Source organism: Anas platyrhynchos, chromosome 2, assembly GCF_047663525.1.
Source record: "Anas platyrhynchos isolate ZD024472 breed Pekin duck chromosome 2, IASCAAS_PekinDuck_T2T, whole genome shotgun sequence".
Classification (NCBI taxonomy): domain Eukaryota; kingdom Metazoa; phylum Chordata; class Aves; order Anseriformes; family Anatidae; genus Anas; species Anas platyrhynchos.
In genome coordinates this window covers 11,576,647-11,592,034 of record NC_092588.1, presented here as the reverse complement: position 1 = coordinate 11,592,034, position 15,388 = coordinate 11,576,647, and the positions used below count along the sequence as shown (strand labels likewise).

Below are 15,388 nucleotides of genomic sequence, written 5' to 3'. Positions count from 1 at the left end.
GTGACTGCTAACATCTACACTGTGCACCTAGAGTATATGGTATACACTTGACCAGCCAGTGAAGGGATTTTTATGGGATACTAACAGCAGAGTGAGTTCTAGAAAGCTGAACGCTTACTGCAGCTTTCACAGCAAGAGTTGGAAAACCTGACTACTGGGACTGAAAAAGTATCCGCATAAAGCCTGTGTTCACAGAGAAAAAATATAAGCTTAATTTTGGCTGTTTTAAGGACTAAACATCTCCAGCTTGGAGATAAAAACAACAAAAAAAGGATTTTAATTTGGCTTTTGCATAGTCATCTTCAGTACGTCTACATGCTTGAGTTTGTTTAAAAGGACAAAGAAATTGTCTTCATATATTCCACCACTAAAAGTTTGTCTTAGGAGGCAGCTGGAGCTGTTCCCTGCCCTCTGGTGGAGCTGGTTCTTCTCCCCCCTCAGGTGTCAGGGGTGTTTGTACACAGGAAGCATCACCGAGCTCTGGTACAGGGCTTGCTCTCCCAGCATTGCACTTACCTCAGTTACAAATGCTTTACAAAGGGCTAAGAACACATGGAGGCAAAGCTGACAGGGCAGTATAAAATCACAGAATCACAGAATCACAGAATCTCTAGGTTGGAAGAGACCTCAAGATCATCGAGTCCAACCTCTGACCTAACACTAACAGTCCCCACTAAACCATATCCCTAAGTTCTACATCTAAACGTCTTTTGAAGACTTCCAGGGATGGTGACTCAACCACCTCCCTGGGCAGCCTGTTCCAATGTCTAACAACCCTTTCAGTAAAGAAATTCTTCCTAACATCTAACCTAAAACTCCCCTGGCGCAACTTTAGCCCATTCCCCCTCGTCCTGTCACCAGGCACATGGGAGAACAGGCCAACCCCCATCTCGCTAGAGCCTCCTTTAATATACTTATACAGAGTGATAAGGTCACCCCTGAGCCTCCTTTTCTCTAGGCTGAACAAGCCCAGCTCCTTCAGCCGCTCCTCATAGGACTTGCTCTCCAGGCCCCTCACCAGCTTCGTCGCCCTTCTCTGGACCCGCTCAAGCACCTCGATGTCCTTCTTGTAGCGAGGGGCCCAGAACTGAACACAGTACTCGAGGTGCGGCCTCACCAGAGCCGAGTACAGGGGGACGATCACCTCCCTAGCCCTGCTGGTCACAGTGTTTCTGATACAAGCCAGGATGCCGTTGGCCTTCTTGGCCACCTGAGCACACTGCTGGCTCATATTCAGCCGACTGTCCACCATCACTCCCAGGTCCTTCTCTGCCTGGCAGCTCTCCAGCCATTCCTCTCCCAGCCTGTAGCTCTTCTTGGGGTTATTGCGCCCCAGGTGCAGGACCCGGCACTTGGCCTTGTTAAACTTCATACAGTTGACCTCAGCCCATCGGTGCAGCCTATCCAGATCCTCCTGCAGAGCCTTCCTACCCTCAAGCAGATCGACACACGCACCTAGCTTGGTGTCATCTGCAAACTTACTGAGGGTGCACTCAATGCCCTCATCCAGATCATTGATGAAGATGTTAAAGAGGACCGGCCCCAGCACCGAGCCCTGGGGGACGCCACTAGTGACTGGCCTCCAACTGGACTTGGCTCCATTTACCACAACTCTCTGGGCCCGGCTATCCAGCCAGTTTCTAACCCAACGAAGCGTGCGCCAGTCCAAGCCAAGAGCAGCCAGTTTCTTGAGGAGAATGCTGTGGGAAACGGTGTCAAAAGCCTTGCTGAAGTCAAGGTAGACCACATCCACAGCCTTTCCCTCGTCCACCCAGCGCGTCACTTTGTCGTAGAAGGAGATCAGGTTCGTCAAGCAGGATCTGCCTTCCATAAACCCATGCTGACTGGGCCTGATCGCCTGCTTGCCCTTCAAGTGCCGCATGATGACTCCCAAGAGGATCTGCTCCATGAGCTTCCCTGGTACTGAGGTCAAACTGACCGGCCTGTAGTTCCCCGGGTCTGCCCTCCGGCCCTTCTTGTAGATGGGCGTCACATTTGCTAGCCGCCAGTCAGCTGGGACCTCCCCCGATAGCCAGGACTGCTGATAAATGATGGATAGGGGCTTGGCCAGCTCCTCTGCCAGTTCTCTCAGTACTCTTGGGTGGATCCCATCCGGCCCCATCGACTTGTGCACATCCAAGTGCCGTAGCAGGTCACCAACCAGTTCTTCGTGGATGGTGAGGGCCACATCCTGCTCCCCGTCCCCTTCCACCAGTTCTGGGTACTGGGTATCCAGAGAGCAACCGGTTTTACCACTAAAGACTGAGGCAAAGAAGGCATTGAGCACCTCCGCCTTTTCCTCATCTCTTGTAACTAAGTTTCCCCCCGCATCCAGTAAAGGATGGAGATTCTCCTTAGTCCTCCTTTTTGTGTTGATGTATTTATAAAAGCGTTTTTTGTTATCTTTAACGGCAGTAGCCAGCTTGAGCTCCAGATGAGCTTTGGCCTTCCTAATTTTGTCCCTGCACAGCCTCGCTACATCCTTATAGTCCTCCCTAGTGGCCTGCCCAATTTTCCAAAGATTATAAACCCTCTTTTTCCTCCTAAGCTCAAGCCACAATTCTCTGTTGAGCCAGGCTGGTCGTCTTCCCCGGTGGCTCATCTTTGGGCACATGGGGATAGACCGCTCCTGTGCCATTAGGATTTGCCTCTTGAATAGCACCCAGCCTTCCTGAACCCCTCTGCCCTTCAGAACCGCCTCCCATGGGACTCCACCAACCAGTGTCCTGAGCAGCCTAAAGTCAGCCCTCCGAAAGTCCAATACAGTGGTTTTACTGGTTCCCTTCCTGGCCCCGCCAAGAATAGAGAACTCCACCATTTCGTGGTCACTCTGCCCAAGACTGTTCCCGACAATCACATCCTCCACCAGTCCTTCTCTGTTTGTGAAGAGAAGGTCTAGCAGGGCACCACCCCTGGTAGGTTCACTGATCAGCTGCGTCAGGAAGCTATCTTCCACTTTCTCCAGAAACCTCCTAGACTGCTTCCTCTGGGCTGTGTTGTGCTTCCAGGATATGTCTGGGAAGTTGAAGTCCCCCACGAGTACAAGCGCTGACGATTTCGCAACTTCTGTCAGCTGCCTGTAGAACTCCTCATCCGTCTCCTCATCCTGGTTCGGCGGTCTATAGCAGACCCCGACCAGGACACTAGCCTTGTTGTCCCTGCCGATCCTAACCCAAAGGGACTCGATCTTGTCATTCCTAGCCTCGAGTTCTACAACATCGAAAGACTCTCTAATATAGAGAGCCACACCGCCACCCCTTCCATGCTGCCTGTCCCTTCTGAAGAGCCTATAGCCAGGCATCGCAGCACTCCAGTCATGAGACTGGTCCCACCACGTTTCCGTGATGGCAACCAAGTCGTAGCCTGCCCGCTGCACGATGGCTTCCAGCTCCTCCTGTTTGTTACCCATGCTGCGTGCATTGGTGTAGATGCACTTCAGCTGGGCCTTTACCTTATCCTCCGGCCTTGCCACTGCTCCCCCTGGTACAGCCCCAACAGTCCTCGCTCCAGCCCCATCCCCCTTCTTACCTAGTTTAAAGCCCTATCAATGAGCCCCGCCAGCTCCTGGCCCAGGATCCTTTTTCCCCTAAAGGATAGGGACCCGTCTACGGCCACCAGACCAGGTGCTGAGTAAACTGCCCCATGGTCGAAAAACCCAAGATTTCTGCGTAGGCACCAGCCCCGGAGCCACGTGTTTAACAGGTGGGCTTTCGTTGTCCTCTCCGTACCCCTTCCTGTCAACGTAGGGACGGACGAAAAAACTACTTGCACTCCTGCTCCGTCCACTAACCGTCCCAGTCCCCTAAAGTCTCTTTTGATAGCCTTCAGGCTTCTGTTGTCAATGTCATCAGTGCCCGCCTGGATTATCAGGAGCGGATAATAATCAGAGGGGCGCACCAGGTTGGGGAGCTTCCTGGCCACGTCCCTGACCCTGGCCCCAGGGAGGCAGCAAACTTCCCTACGGGTAGGGTCAGGCCGACAAATAGGGCCCTCTGTCCCCCTAAGGACAGAGTCTCCCACGACAATCACCCTTCTTTCTTTCTTGGTGGAGGCAGTTCTGATGCGTGGAGTCGACCTCCTCGCCCTAGGCATCCTCCTGGGAACACTTTCTATCTCTTCCTCAGCTACCGGTCTCTCAATCTCCAGGGCCTCAAACCTGTTTTGTAAGGGCACCTGGGAAGGTGGGGCCGGAGGGGGAGGGCATCGCCTGCCACGTCGCACAGGGACCTGTCTCCACTCCTCCTCAGCTCCCAGATCCCCTCCCTCAGCCCGACGGCGACAGGGCAAGGGGTCCACCCCCGTTTGGGGTGTCTCACCCCGGTACCTCTCCTTGATGCCCTGCAGGGAGTTGCTCCAGAAGTCAATCTCCCGCTCACACTCCCTAATGGCCCTCAGCCTCTCCACCTCCTCCTTGAGCTCCGCCACCATGCAGACCAGGTCATCCACCTGCTCACACCTCACACACGCAGCGTCCCTGCCTCCCGTTGATGGCAGCAGCAGGCTCTGACACTCCCTGCATCCGTTGACCTGAACCGCTGCATTCCTTAACAGGCAGTCGGTCTGGGTGTGTACCGACCTCCTGCAGAGCGCTCCGTGCCTGGTGGAATCACAGGGCAAATCACAGGGCAAAACCCCTCAGCCTGCTCTGCCTCTCCCCCAGCCCTCAGCTCTGCAGCTGCAGGTGGCTGTTGGCAGCTTTGGTGCCCGTATGCTCACAGGAACACCACAGAACAAGCGTTTTGTGCATTTTGTGTGTCTAGATGCGGGTAATTCACGCTCAGTGTAGGAATGGCAGGGCTGTGCTTTGCAATGATTCAGCCTGGCCGATCAGTGCATGAGGTAACAGCCATAAAGAGACGGGGAATGAAGCTCAAATCCTCACAACAGGACGGGTTTCCAGCCAAAGCACCTTGAGTTTTCCTTTAATGTCTTCATGACAAATGGAAACCTGGGGACAAAAATGAATCTGTCACAGTGGCAAGGAAATAAATCAGGCTGCTGCCTGGCAGCTCCATGTGGGAACGCTGCCCTCCCTCACTACACTTGCTCCCGAGAAGGCTGAACAACAGCAACAAAGAAGTCTTCAATCACTGGGAGCTGTGTGGGAGCTGGCACTTGGGCTGCACTTGATAAATTCTGGCTGAAAGCATGCGTGGAACTGACAGCAACAACTTTCCTCTGGCAGTGTCATGGTTTGGGCTGGAATAATTTTCTTTGTTGAGGCCCCTACACTGCTGTGTTTGGGATTTGGGATGAAAATAGTGGTGCCAGCACACCACTGCTTCGGTTGCTGCAGGGCAGCGCTCACTCAGAGCCAAGGACTCCCCAGCTCCTCGTGCTGCCCTGCAAGGGGTTGGGAGTGCCCCAGGAGCTGGAGGGGACACAGCCAGGACAGCTGGCCCCAAATGCCCCAAGGGACATCCCTCACCACAGGGATGCTCAGCGATGGCAGCTGGGGGAAAGAAGGAGGCAGGGGGGTGCTGGGAGTGGTGGTGTTTGTCTTCCCAAGGCAGCACCACGTGGGGAGCCCTGCTGGCCTGGGGGTGGGACAGGAGAAGGGATTCCTTGCTTTGCTTTGCCTGGTGACTGTCTCTGTCCCATCCCATGAGTTCAGGCAGTTTTACCTCTAGTTTTTAGAGGTCTGATGAAGGAAACCTTGACATCCAGAGCTCTAGGAGCCGCGAGTCTTCAAGAAGCGAAATGCAGAAGTTTTCCAGCAGTTCTTTATTTATAACGTAGGCTTAAGCAATCATTACAATGTAGAAGGGAGACACACTTACAGCAATTATTTATACCAGTTTAGAACAAAAAACTGCACAGGGAGAGGTCAACTCTCAGTACAAACTAGCAACTAAACCACAATAATTTACCATTAGAAACATTTTATTTTTTAGCTGTGACACTGCTTTTACAATATGCAAAAACACAAACAATAGAACTATCCAAAGTGTTTTGTCACATTCTTTCTACATTGAATTTGGCAACATTTTATATTAAATTTTACTGATTATACTAACGTTTAAGAACTAAACAAGTGAAAAGCTGTACTCCGGTACAGTTACATCCATTTATTTCAAAGGTTTAAATAACACTTTTAACTATTGAGATTATCTCCTAGCAGTTTTTGTTTATGCAAAAACCATCTCAAAGCCTCATTTGCACAATGCATCAGCTACTGAATCAAGATTGGTGGGCTACACCACAGGCACTACTGTTTAGTATATTCTGTAATAAGGAGCTTGTTTTTCAAAGAAAGGAAGGTTTAATAGTTTCTAAGAATCATGCCTTTTTTCTTTTTTTTTTTTTTCTTTTTTTCTTTTTGCTTTTAAGCCATAACAAAAGAAAAAAAAGGTCAGCAACCACAGCAGTGTAAAATGTTATATCGAACACAGCGACTACACAGTTACTAGAAGGTTCACATCCAATGCAGTTATGTATCAAAGCATAAGAGGTTATGTGGGTAAGTCCGAAGCCAACAGAAATCTGCAGAGCATTTGGTGGAAACCTGCCCCTTTTCTGTGTTATTTGGTGCTTTTTTCACCATCCCAGAGGCACGGGTCTGGTATCCACCCATGAGTGGGTCAGCTGCGGGTGGGCAGACGGATCGGAGCAGCGGTGGCGCCCCGGGGTCTGCACATTTCTATCAGCTTTAGGAAGCGGGTATTGCAGCAGTAACTTACTGTTACTTGAAGGAAAAAATCCAACTCTTAATAATTCTATCAACAGCGTTCCAAAAAACATGACTTAAAGTACAAAAAAAGAGGTGGGAGTGGTCGGACTCCCCGTGTTACCAAATAAAAAACTGTATAATCTCCCCACCCCCCACCCGCTGCCCCATTGCTTTCGGTAGTTAAGAAAAAAGCCAATCAACTGCCATTTAAAAGAAGTTAAGAAAAACAAGCCCCTGTATTGGAAAGAAACATTCGCAGTTTATTAGATCACAAGCTGGTTACACCTGTCAAATTGGTAAGTGTTTTCTCAAAATATTTGGGCTTTCCAAGGTGCCCAGCCTGCTGGGCACGGTCAGAAAAAGGCATTTTGATAATAGCTAAGAACTCCCTGCTTGCATTTTAAAAATGTTTTCACATTGATAACTGCCTTAAGCCTGTCGTCCTTGTTTGTATTCCGTGAAAGGATGAGTGGAACAGAAAGTGGAGGTGGAAGAACCAAGCCTACACAGTTAAGGCTGCATGCATGTGACTGAGAGTTGCTGCTGTGCAGTCAAAAAGAAATGTGGAAAAAACCCAGTCTTTAAAACACCCTACAGAAACAAAACACTGCAATCCAATATGGCTTATTCTGATGCATTTACCATGAAGCTACTAGTAATTACTCCTACTAGGCTACTCTTGTGCAACAGCATCTGCTATTTTGATGGCATCTCCCTCCCCCCACTACCCCCAAATACTCTACCAACTGCAGGTTTCTTCCTTGCATTATATATTGCTTTTATTGTCAATTTTCATTCCTGCTTTTCAAACTTTCTTTTTTTTTTTAACACTTAAATGAGGATCTATTCCTTACTGCTTGACTTAAACTTTAAATTAAGTCCCATTGTTTTGTTTTTTTTTTCAACCTCACTATTACAAGGCGCTCTACAAAAGCTTGCAAAAAGCCAAATTTTCATTAAATCCCTTTGCTGAAGTTAACTACTCGACTTTTATTTTTTTTTTTCGCCTATGATTTAAAACTTTACAAAGAGTTATAAAAAAGGTAAATGGGATTTGGCACCTTCAGAAAAAATTAAAAGTGTAACTTAGATCAAAAAAAAAATGCAGAACCAAAATCATTGATATTTACAAATTAAAACACCAGTGAAGATTATGTCTTACTACGCTCTTTCACCTTGTTTGCTCTTTTAGAGTACTTCCAGACTGTCTGTTTACCGAGCATCTTAAAAAAACCTCATTGATCACAGATTGGAATGGATAGAGACAAATTGGTTTCCTCACAGTTCCTTCTCGGCGGCTAGTACTCCGGCAGCTCTCTCGCCCCTAGGAGATACGAGGTGCTGAGCGGTCATTCGTGGTCGTCTTCTTCAGCTTGACGCCGCGCCGAATGGCGTTGAGCATATCTTCACCTTGTGGCACATCCCCAGGGCTCAGGTCCCCGGGATCGAGCTCCAGCTGGCCGCCGGGCGCCAGGGTGCTGCCACCATCCCGCTCGCTCTCTTCCCCCTCGCCCTCCAGCACCGCTTGCCTCTGCTCGTCGGCAGCGCTCAGTTTCAGGCTCGACGGCGGAGGGTTGACGGAGGCCTGTCCGCTCCACGAGGACGAGGGCATGCTGCCCACGCCTTGCCCTCCATCTCCGGCCGCTGGAGACTCCAGGCTTTGCTCGGGGCATTCTTCGGTCCCGGCGAGGGTGCCGGGCAGCCCCCCGGGGATATCGGGGACCGTGGGTGTTTTGACGGGAATCACCGGCGTCTTGATGGGAATCGGACCTGCCCCGATGGTGCCGCGTCTGACCGAAGGCTTGGTGGAGGGCGTCCGTCGGATGGTGGCGACGCCGGGGGTGACTATGACGGGTCCCAGCGTGGTTGGCAGACCTGCAGTGGAAGCGGGACGCTTGGTCTGAAACATTCTGCGATACGACTGACTAATGTCGCTGTTTCTTGGGATGGTGGAGGATTTGTCAAACTCTTGCTGCTCTGCCTCCTGGTCACCACTCACAGAGAAATAATCATAATCTGAAACTGATGCCAAATGACACAGTTAGGAACAAACTGGAGAAGGCGGCCGAGTCACGTCGTTAAGGCTAAAAGCACATCTAACCAGAAGGGCCCAGAGGTCAGTAGCAATTACGAGAGGTTTCACCTCGAGGCGGAATGAAGTCTGAAGCGTGGTGACCAAGATTGTCGTGCTGTGTGGCTGAGGCCAGGCACTCCAGCAGACCAACCCTACACATGCTCAGGTCTCTCAGGAAAGGGAATGAGCAGGGAACACATTCGGTGCCTTCTCTAAGAAGAACTGATTAAGTAACGAAGACTCGGTGTTTGTTGCCAACACTAAGATACTAAAACTGGCATCCTACAAGCCATATGTTACCACTTGTAGCTACAAATACTTCAAACAGCCAGTGACTAAAACGTGTACTTTATAATAGGCAGCGTGGGGCTCAGGGGACGGTGTACCAGTGATTTCAGCAGCAAATTTGGTTATTTTGCCAACAAAGTAAATCCCAACCGTTAGCTCTGAAAACTCAGCCTAAGCTTCAGTAATTGCATCAGGCTCCTTCCTTTCCAAGTAAATGCTGAGCCAAGCTAGGCCTTCTGCAAGCCCTGCTGCCTCTTGTGGCTGCACAGCAGAGCTGAGCTCAGCTGAGCAAACAGCGTCCTTGCTGCACTGTCAGCACCAAACTCAGCCCCTCTCAGCTTCCTGTGGGGTCTGAAATGGCACAAAACCCAATACCTTGGTGCAACTTCCCAGGTATCCCCAAGTTAAGGTCTCCAACGCATTCTTTTTCCAGCTACAACAACTTCTGTTTGTGTAGGAAATAGAAGGTCACAAAAGGAAACAGAACAGAATCAGAGCACAGATGGAACGAGAAAGCAAAGCTCACGAGAGTGCAATTTTGCTAAGACAATAGCTCGGAAAGGATACTACCACCAGAAAAAGTGTTTGATGCAATCCTAGCATCATTTTACCTAACTTACTAAATTTAAATCTTCTATTGAATTTAATCCAGGCTGCATTCCAGGCTGGAAAACATTTCATGACAGCACTCACAGAATGGCTGAGGTTGGAAGGCACCTCTGATGATCAAGCCCAACCTCCCCTCTCAGGCAGGGTCCCCTGGCAAACATTACCCAGGAGTGCATCCAAACGTGTCTGTAAGTACCTCTGGGGAAGGAGACTCCTCAAACTCTCTGGGCAACCTGCTCCAGTGCTCTGTCACCCTCATGGTAAAGAAGTTTTTCCTCCTGTTCAGACAGAACCTCCTGTGCTGCCGTGTGTGCCTGCTGCCTCTAACCCTACTGCTGGGCACCAGTGAGAAGAACCTGGCCCCAGACTTTTAACACCCTTCACATTTTATGAACACTGATCAGATTGCCCCTGAGCCTTCTCTTCTCTAGGCTGAGCAGTCCCAGCTCCCTCGTCCTCTCCCCACACAAGGAATGTTCACCCCTTTCCTGACTACAAGGCCCGTGATGGCTGCTGGAATACAGCTCCCTGGTGCTGGGGTGTGAGTGTACGATGGCCTGGCTGAAAGGACTCAGAGAGAGAACAGCTTTTGGGTAGCACATCGGGTCAGTACTGGGTACCTTGAGATGGGATCGTGTCCTCTGAACAGCACGGAGTTGTCGTCTGGGTGCTGTAGCCACTGGAGCACTGCAAGGAATCACGGCTGCTCCTCTGGGTGTCAAGCTGCAGACCTCTTGTCAGAGCGAGCGCCAGCTCCTCGCACGACTCCATCTCCTCACCCTGCTGGTTATGCACAGAAAGGAGACACGTTACTTGCTCAGTCTTCACCAGCTCTTGGCTGTCCCTTCTCCCAAGCAGAGCTTATCACCAATATAATAGATCCAACAGGATAGTGTCCAACCATTTATTGGGCTTAGAAACAGGTGCTCCTTGGGATGCCACTGCTCTGCAAACACAAATGCTCTACAAACAGATATCTTACTCTCTCAGTGTCTTACTCTCTCAAGCCCACACAACTTCCACTGACCACATCACCACCGCACCAGCCCAGCTTGCTGGACAAACACGTGCCAAGACAAAGCACGTCAAAGAACACTGGCAGGAGCTAGCACACCCCTCATTTCCCCTGCAAAAAAAAAAAAAAAGAAAAAAAGAAAAAAGTCTGAAATTAGAGCTTCACCCTGGTGGCAGTCGACACCGTCATGCTCCGAGGTCTCTGGGCCTCCTCGGCTGGCGCGGGCGGCCCGCTCTGCGCCCCTCCGTTCAGCTCCGGCTCGCGCTTCTCCTTGCGGCGCTGCAGGGTGTTCACCACCGGCTGGTCGTACGGGCCTGGCTTGGCCCAGTCCTAAGGAAACACACCCGTTAGGGACAGCTTTCTTTAGAGATTGCACCTTAATCACAAGTATAACTGAGCAAAAGGGCGATTTGAACGCGATAGATTACGTATCAAACTTGATGTGCCTGAGTAAGGCCATAAATTAATGAAGTTTGAGGGTATTAAAAATCTTCGCTTATAAAACCCATCTCCTTCATTAAAGGGAATCGAAACTTCCTATTCTACCTATGAATTATGGAAGAATTATATTCTTCATAGAACATTCTTCTATGAAGATATTTAACATTTTAACGTTATAGCTTCCTCTAAATAAGACTGCACGGTGTTAAAGCCTATATTTTCAGAAATTCAAATGCAAAAGCCACTGGCACACAGCATAAGCATATGGTATAAAATATACACAGATGTCCAATCAGCAATGCTAGCTGTACACAATTTCTAATATTATGTGTTCTTACACATGATTATAGTTCTGAAAAATTAGGCTTAAACAGATTTTTGTTTATTTTTTTTACACATCAGACATTACTCTGGGTAATCTCTCGGTTCACTTCCTAGCTGAATTTCCTAATAACGACCTGTACTGAGGAATGGCTCTGAGTTCCTGGTGCTGTATTTGCTCAGGCCACGAGGACTGGCCTCACTCAGGGCTCTATTAAGCAAAGTCCCCAAAGTGCCCAGAGCCCACAGGTTGCTGCAGGACTCGGCAGCGCCCTGTGCTGGGACACAGCACCTCTGCTAAGCAGCAGCTCCCCGGGTGCCAGCTGCCAAAGGGCCCAGCCCTAGCACAGCGTGTGCTTTAAAAATAAAGCCAGAAGCAGCAGCCTGTGGGGCAGAACTGGCCACATGGCCACCAGCGGCCGCAGCTGGCTACTGAGCAGCCTCTGCACAGCCTGCTGATTGAAGACCACACTCTAAATTTTTACTGACACGTCTCAGTCTTGTGCATGAGAAGCACGAGGCAGCTGCAGTGACAGAAGGCCCCTGTGCAGACACAGGTCTTTCATTTTATGAGCCCTTGTGCAGCTCTGCTTTGCCTCTAAGTGCAAAACTGTGGTCACTGTGGTCACCCTGTGCCTGTGCCTCAGTCTCCAACTGCTGGAGAGAGAGAGATTCAGGGGTCTGTACCGAGGTACCTCGATTTACACATACGAGAAGGTCCCAGAGTGCATATGTGGTATCACAAACCCTCCACAGGCACCTAAGAGCTGTGCAGCGACTCTCAGCTGCAAAACAGCCTTGTGCAGCTCCAGGGCACAGCCTCCCCAGGGAACTGCCTGGCAGGGGTGAGAGTCACGACCCTGGCAGAGCAGAGACGTTTTGGTGTGGAGGAAGATCCTTGCAGATCCAGCTGGAGCAACTGCAAGAAGGTGATGCACTCTGGCAACGTCTCAAGGTCTCACCTGAGACACCAGCACAAGCTGTGGCAGCGCTTTCAGCCTGAAGCAAGCAAAATCTTAAACCCCTCCAGCCAGATGTGCAAGGGCATGCCCTTGGGGATGCAGAGGACAGCAGCTGCAGCGAGAGCACCGCGTTGTTCAACGAGTGATTTCTCTGGGGAAGCTCTTCCCTGCTCTAGTGAGAGCTCTGAGGATGCTCAGCCAGCTCTCTTCTCGCTGAATAGAGCCCAGAAAGCCCTCACCAATCTCACTTTTTATTCCAGAACTACTCTATTCCTTCTCCCCTAGCTTTAATATCTCTTATTGAACCGTCAGGATTAGGCGAGGTCATTGAGAAATATTGACGACTGGATTTTAGCTGGGTTAGCCCCATGCAGCGCCCGGTCAGAGCGATATTCACCAACAGAGCAAATCAACACGCAATTACAGGGATTGAAAGCAGCAACAACCACCGTGCGCACGCTCGGCATGAGGAGGTGAGGACTTGCCACGACAAAAGGAACACAAACCTTCCAGCTAGGGATCTTAGATGATGGCAACATGCCTGGCCCAATGGTGTAATAATGAACGTAGTCTGGAAGGAGGGCTGAGGGAGCCCGAGTCCACGCGCGGGAGACAGGCGGGAAATGAGGGAAAGGACCTGCACCAACTGAAGCTACGGATGGGTCACTTGATAAACTACAGTGATAAAACCCATTAGACAACTGGAAACGAAACAAATAAACAAACAAAAACAGAGAAATTAATATAAACAGAATGAATACGAAAATACACTGCGACTCTGATGCTCTAGGGAGAAAACTTCCACATCGTAAAATAAAGAAAGAAAATCTTAGCTTTGCTGCACATAAACAACAGAAAATTGATACAATGCTCAGTTCGGAAGTGAGATGGCTTGAAAATTGTTATTTGGTATAACAAGTTTCAGACATCGATCTAGCAGTCATTGTCTCCAGGCTCGGCAGCTTTGCCTTCTGTCCATGGAAGTGGCACACTGTGAAAAGCCTCGGCAATTGATTTAGTCTGCAGACACAGAAACATTTCCAATACTGGAGGCACTGGCATCGGTGGCATTTATTCTGTGTAGCTGGACAGAGAAGAAAAGCGTATAGCCTTGGAAAATGACATGTTCTGGCTGCATGATGATATGGAAGAAAAAAAAAAAAAAACGAAAAAGAAAAAACCCAACAGCAAGGATTGAGCAGATGAGAATGGACACTGCTCTCACTGCCTCCCCCGGTTCACAGTGTACCCCCAGAATTTAGTCCAACCATGTTCTGGCACGGTGCTTTGTTTTTCTTTTTGTTTTGTTCAGAAATACACGCCAATTGCTGGGTGATGCATCGTACCTAACGGCAGAGAGAAGCCACAACCAGAAAAACCCGGCCAAGATGCTCTTTGTCAGGCACCCAGCTGGGTTTAGGCACCTTTCCATGGTCTCTTGGAGTGAAAAAAAGGTGGACAATGAGATTTTTTAGAAAATTACTCCATAAAATGGCCAATTTGTAGCTTCCCCCTAGCAGCAAGTTTAAAAGCAAGTGTCACTGTGGTTCATTCAAACAGATTCACTTTGAAGGGAGCGTGCAACAGGTCCCATTCTCATCTTCCCCTGGCTGTGTCCCATGCACATTTTTTTTTTTTTGTCCAAAAGTTGCTGGGTTTGGATAACAAGCTAGTAGGTTCGTATGTCTTTGAGATGAAGTTTTTCACCTTATCTGTGGAGGCCCAAGCCCCCATGGTGGAGCCTGAGCTGACTGAGGTGGGGGAACTGCACTCGCTCACTGACTGGCAGGTTTCAGAGGCTTCTGAAGAGGCAGAGCTGGACGAATTCTGCAGCGTAAAACAGCACCGCAAGGCGGGGAAAGGATACACAAGCCACCAAAAAGAAAAACAAAAATACAAACAAACAAAAAAAAAAAGACAAAAAGCACATACACAGAGACACACACAGGAGAAAGGGAAGGATGAGAGAAGCAGAGGGTTAGGGTTTTAAAAACAATTAGAAACTGCTCAAAACCATTGCTAACGTTGAGGAAATCTACAACGCAACAAGGCAGCTGCTTAGTGCGAGAACTTGCCACGCTGCTTGAGAATGAGGGAAGCGAGGGCTCGCCCTCAGCTCCTCATCGCAACCCCAGCGCCTCGATTCTGTTAGCTGCCTCCGAGCAAGAAGCCGAGGGGACCCGTGGTCCAAACATGCAGTGCGCCAAGACAACTGATCCGTACAGAAAAGCAGATCATCGGTGGGTCAAAGGCATCGAGTTTAGGTTTAAGACACAGAGCAGCAAATGTCACTTACAGGCACAAGTTCTCGGATATCCTGACCTGCAACGGCACTCGTGAAAAGCTCATCCGAGTTCAAATATTATGGAACAGAGAAAGAAGCGATACTTACCAGGGCTGGAGGTTCCCAAAGGTGTATGCATGTGCCTCTGCCGGGGGTATGCATACACCCAAAGCTCAAACCTTTCTGCCCAGCAGTCACTACGAAGGTGCCATGTACTCTGCTGAGGGCATAAACGGTGGCATGTGCTTGCCAGCCACCTCCTCTGAGCAGCGGAGACAGAAAATATCAGGGGCTTGGATGGAGAGGGGAGGAAACTAACAGCTCAACCACCTAGCTCCTAACAAGGGGCTTCTCTTCTGCTTTTCAGTGCGTGCCTTTATGTACATTCACGGCTATAAGACCTCTGCAGAAGCATCCAGTTCACCTACAGACAGGCCTGACTCCAAGGTGAATAACCACGTGGAGCATTTTACCAAGTGCAACGCTACTGCACATCTCCCCATCGACAGCAGCATCACCCTCAGGAGGGGTCAGGGCCAACCACGGGCTTTGAAATGGTCAAGAACACTGACAGCAAAGATGTCAGGACAGTGCTGAGCTCTGTTCACTGTCTGGAAATTCAACATCAGCAAGAATCATTCATCCTTTTGTAGTCCAAGACCTGTGAAGTAAGTTTATGTAAGGATATCACCGTCACTTTATTTTAGGACAGCACAGAGAATGG

The 15,388-nt window shown here is 49.6% G+C and overlaps 1 protein-coding gene across 16 annotated transcripts in view; it reads right to left on the bottom strand.

Annotated features, from left to right (window-relative positions):
* Positions 1-5,709: 5,709 nt before the first annotated feature.
* Positions 5,710-15,388, bottom strand: part of MTSS1 (MTSS I-BAR domain containing 1) — a 117,184-nt gene continuing 107,505 nt past the window's right edge. For 4 of the 16 annotated variants that reach the window (XM_072034323.1, XM_072034325.1, XM_072034322.1 and 1 more), the window contains 4 exons: positions 14,088-14,207; positions 10,822-10,986; positions 10,262-10,424; positions 5,710-8,692 (listed from right to left, as the gene is read on the bottom strand). In XM_072034323.1, coding sequence (XP_071890424.1) covers positions 7,995-8,692; positions 10,262-10,424; positions 10,822-10,986; positions 14,088-14,207 — 1,146 coding nt within the window. In that variant the 3' untranslated portion in view covers positions 5,710-7,994. Of the gene's footprint in view, positions 8,693-10,261; positions 10,425-10,821; positions 10,987-12,886; positions 13,082-14,087; positions 14,208-15,388 lie in introns of all 16 variants that reach the window. The other 12 variants (XM_072034314.1, XM_072034316.1, XM_072034318.1 and 9 more) reach the window with 6 other exon arrangements.